At 36.5% G+C, this 4,783-nt stretch overlaps 1 protein-coding gene across 3 annotated transcripts in view; it reads right to left on the minus strand.

Moving 5' to 3' along the window:
* The window catches only part of LOC108748937 (leupaxin), a 28,264-nt gene that overhangs the window by 22,367 nt on the left and 1,114 nt on the right, over positions 1–4,783 (minus strand). The window contains exon 1 of one of the 3 annotated variants that reach the window (XM_018487370.1): positions 939–1,264. The exons of 1 other annotated variant lie outside the window; for it this stretch is intronic. In XM_018487370.1, coding sequence (XP_018342872.1) covers positions 939–1,050 — 112 coding nt within the window. In that variant the 5' untranslated portion in view covers positions 1,051–1,264. Of the gene's footprint in view, positions 1–938; positions 1,265–4,783 lie in introns of those variants that run through there. One more of the 3 variants, XM_018487375.1, reaches the window with a different exon arrangement.

Genomic DNA, 4,783 nt, shown 5'->3' on the forward strand with positions numbered 1-4,783 from the left:
ACTTATAAGAATACTGCATTAGAAAATTGACGTATCGTTTCATTTTCACTATTTGAGTTGAATAAATAAATTATTCCTCTTTGCGAGAATTGCTTTGATATCTAAATAATCAATCAATGGGGGACACATCGCGAATAAGAATAAGCAATAATATATAATTATAAAAGCGTCAATTCTCGCAAAGAGGAATAATTTATTTATTCAAATCAAATATTGCGGTAGCATTAGGAATTCTCTGAATCCAACAATTCCCAACATAATATAAAAGCGTCGTCTGTTTTCGATAGAGTTAACCTATGACTAACTCCAAGAACACCGATAATTTTTAGTAACCGCTCTAATTACAAATATAAGTGTTAGTCGTCAAAACATCTTTCGATAGAGTGACTAAATAACTATTAACGAATGAAACAACTTTAGATTACATTTTACAGTAGCAAAACATAAATCTTAGAGCCTTATCTATAAATCGATTAAAATCCTTCGCTTCACTGAGAAAAATGATCTGGTTGGATTAAATAGTAATTCTGATAGAAAATGGATGAATTTTCTGATTAAGTCTATACTAGAATTCTAGTTGAGATAAAATTCTGATATAATTATTGTGATAAAAATAAAAAGTAGATTTCAGAAATATCGTATCAATCAGAATTCCGGTAATCTCAACTAGAATTCTAATAAATTTAATCAAAAAATTTTGATTCGTCCATTTTCGATCAGAAATTTTTTTCGTCTCGACGCTGACATTATTGCTAAATAATAAAAGAATCTTTAATGTCGAATTAATCGATCGATGAGAGACGCATCGCGAATTGATAAGAATGAGCAATAATATACAATTATAAAAGCGTCAATTAATTCTCGCAAAGAGGATCCACCATTTAACATACGTTATTGTCGCGTTTATGCGGTGGACACACCCCGTTGAATAAACTTACATCCAGGAGGCGAGCCCTTCTTCATGGTGATCCTGTAGGGCTGATAAGTGTCGCCCGGCTCCACCTTGCCGTACATCGTCCGATCCATCGCCATCCTCACGCGCACACGCATACACTTGCGTAGGAGGAATTGGATGCGCGTGCGTACGCGTGCACGTGTTCACTCACGTGGTGATCGTCGCGTAAACAGTGACATAAGCCTCTTTCCTCCACCCCGGAGAAGTAATTACGATATTCGTTGACGCGTGACGGCGAATTGGTGCTAATTTAGCGTGATGGAAGACCAGCTTTCCCAAATGTCCAAGTTACAAGTTAACAACGAGGGATTTTATTAAATTTCTACTCACATATAAAAAAATAATTATTATGTTTTATAATAATAATATAAATTATACGTATGTGTTTAAAACAGAAAAACTTGCGATATAGATGAGTAAAAAAATAGATGGAAAAAAAATAAGAAATATGTGTATCGAGGAAAGAGTGATTTTGTTGGTATATCAAAAAATTTATAGATAGAGATCTAAAAATAATTTTGTTGGACCATCAAGATAACTAAGGAATCTCAAATATGATGAGCAATATTGCAAAAAGTTCGAACATTCTAGCATTGCAGCTTGAGATGTCCTACACAATTATTTTCGAATCTGTATATCTAGCTGAATGTTTTAATACTTCGGTAAAGTCGTTCTTTCTGTAAATTAATATGATTCAAAATGTATTTCTTTTTCCAAGATCCCTCAATATATAGTGATCCATCACGCAGATATTTCGTGAGAAGAAATGTCTGTTTCTCTGTCTCGGCCTTTACAACCACGAGGGGCAACGAACTCTAGATTTAGAAGTAAGAGTATAAGGAAGAAATGAAGCGTCCCGAAGCACTGTGTTGAGTGAAATGATTTGCACGACGGTTCAACAGAAGAAGTTGGTCCTTAACTGTGTTAGTAAAGTTCAAGTGGACCACAGGCTAATTTTAACACGTGAAATTTCACTCGGGCCACCCCGTAAAGCTCTCTCTTCAAGTAAATCAATAGATCGTAATAATGCATGCCAGTGACATGATTTACTCGAGCTATAATTATTGCACATTTCGTAGAGGGTGACTTTAACCCTTTCACACTTCACCAAGAACGGTTGAAGAATAATGATGGCTTTCGTTTCAAAGACTTGTGATTCTCAGAAAATACATGACCGTTTCTCAATCTTCCGCGAAAAATGCATTTTCCAATTAACAACGCAGTTGAATGACATTCAATAGTAGAAGCCTTCAAGGCTAGAACGAAAAAGAGATTCGTTCTCGGAGCTGGGGGAGCTTTAGAAGGGAACATCCGGCCGTGTAACTACACGATCATACAAATCCACAGCGGAATTTGCACTGGGGCATCTCCGTGATGGATTATCCGCTGAACGAGCGATTCGGCGCAGCGACGCGATTTCCCTCCGGAAATCCGAGTAACGAGGCCGACACGCTAACGCGCGGCGGAGAACGCGCGTCGGGACGACGGGAAATTTGTCGCGACTGCCACGAGCAACACGGACGACGTGCGGCTCTTTGGTGACGGTGCCGGCTTGGTGAACGTCGGCGAACAAGAGCAAGACGAGATGCCACGCGAGGGTATATTTCCGGCGCTCACCCGCGCCCAGTGTCATATATAGAGAGAGAGAGAGAGCGAGAGAGAGCTCTCTTTCGACCTCTTTCGTCTTGGCCACTGTCTCTACTTTCGTAGAAAGTGAGACGGACGAAGAGGAAAGACAATCGTTGCGGAAAAGACAGGTGCAGCAGAATGAGAATGAGAATGAGAAGAGAGAGAGAGAGAGAGAGAGAGAGAGAGAGAGAGAGAGAGAGAGAGAGAGAGAGAGAGACGGACAAGAAAGGACAGGTAAATAAATAGATGAAGAAAGAGAGAGGGAAATGGATAGTGAAGGGAAGACAAGTGTAGATATAGAAAGATGAGACGCTACGAAAGAGAAAGAGAGACACTGGTGGAACATAATATCTAGTAGCTTCTGTGCATAGAAATATATATATATATATATCCTATATAATTATTTTGATGCTCCAAATAAAATTATTTTCAGATCTGCATTTAGTTTCTTTGGATATTTCAGCAAAACCGTGGGGGTGTTACAGATCCAACGTCAGTAGCTATATATATTACAGATTTTGACGTCAACTTCGGAGGGTTAATTAAATTTATACCCATCGATTTATTTCCAGAGCAATAAAAATATAAGAAGAAAAGAAATAAAAATATATCTCGGCGATCAGATACGGCATATCGAGCCGCCGTATGCTGACATTGCCATCGTTATCAGGGTTACCGTGTTATCAACGCGAATACCCCGTCGACCCCTAAAGATTAGCGCATTTTGCGAATTACACGACATTGATCTCTCACGAGAAAGAATCATTCCGCCACATACGTGGACATTTTATTGAAGGAGTCGTTTTTAATTAAAAAAGTTTCATCATTTATAATGAACAGTTCAATATTAGGATAACATTAGGTCTGTTTTTTTTTCCTATACTAGAACTTTTTTCTCGCTTTCGCCAAATATCAAACATATAGCTATCTCACTTTGAGTTTCAAAAGTTCAACTGCAGAAAAGAGATATAATGTATACTTTACAAAATATGTGGATTAGTGTCAATGTTAAGTAACATATAAATAAAAGTAGGGTAATGAGAGTCGATGCAGCTAAATGGCGCAAATTATTATGGAATAATTTTAATACTCTACAATTACAACAATATCTTCTTTATATTAGTGTTAAATATATAACCCGATTTTTCCTACAGGAAATAGTAATTAAATTCTTGCACACCGATGATGGATTTACTCGCGTTTAAATGACAAAGTACATGCAGTATAGAAGGATTTTTTTATAACGTATTTTTTTATAGCGTATCGCTAGTATGTTAACAACCGCAACCATTAGACGTCGATCAGAAAAGTAAAACAATGCAGAAATATCATTCACATTCACATATTCTCATTGAAATGCGCAATGTGGTTATTTTGCACTTAACTCGAAACACAATACATTTCATCCCTAATTTATATAAATCACATGACTCTAAATTCGTCAAGTTCGTATCGTACACAAGGGATTTCTCTCTGTTTGCCCGAGATTATCCTTTCAGCGCCTGACGTCTCGCATTTCCAATCAACGCGTGTAAAGTGAAATGTCCCGTCTCACGTCACGAATGTACCGAGCTGCGTTGTACCCAAACGAGTGCGTGACAAACTAATGTACAGCTGGCATAACACTGATGCAATGAGGCCTTCTCGCCATATAGGAGTACAAGATAATAGTCGCGATCGCGAACATGCCCCTCCAGTTTCTCGCAGCTTTCCTCCCCCATTCTCATGGATATTCAGCATGCTTTATCCACGGATCTCTATGCGGATTCGTGATGATGTTAGCAAATTAGAAACGAGTCGAGAGAATTGCTGACAAAACGTATGAGAGAGTCGTTCAGAGAGTACACGAATACACTAAGAAAAAATTTATCCTTTTCAATAAATATTTATTTGAATGGTATCAACTAAATATTTATTAAATATAAAAATATATATATTTGGTACAAAAAAATTAATTTGATTATTTGATACAAAAATTAATTTGACATTAACAATCACTTCTTTTTATTAAGTAAATATTTATTTATTATAAGTAAATGTTTAGTTTGGCAGTATTCAAATGAATATTTATTTAAATTTAGGCTATTTTTTTCTCAGTGTAGGATTAATCTTCGCCGATATCGTTATGTTAAAAAATGTATTGATAATTTTGATATATACTATATATAATTTAAAATAAATTATAAATATATGTAATTG

The sequence above is a fragment of the Trachymyrmex septentrionalis genome, unplaced genomic scaffold (assembly GCF_001594115.1).
Source record: "Trachymyrmex septentrionalis isolate Tsep2-gDNA-1 unplaced genomic scaffold, Tsep1.0 scaffold25, whole genome shotgun sequence".
Taxonomy (NCBI): domain Eukaryota; kingdom Metazoa; phylum Arthropoda; class Insecta; order Hymenoptera; family Formicidae; genus Trachymyrmex; species Trachymyrmex septentrionalis.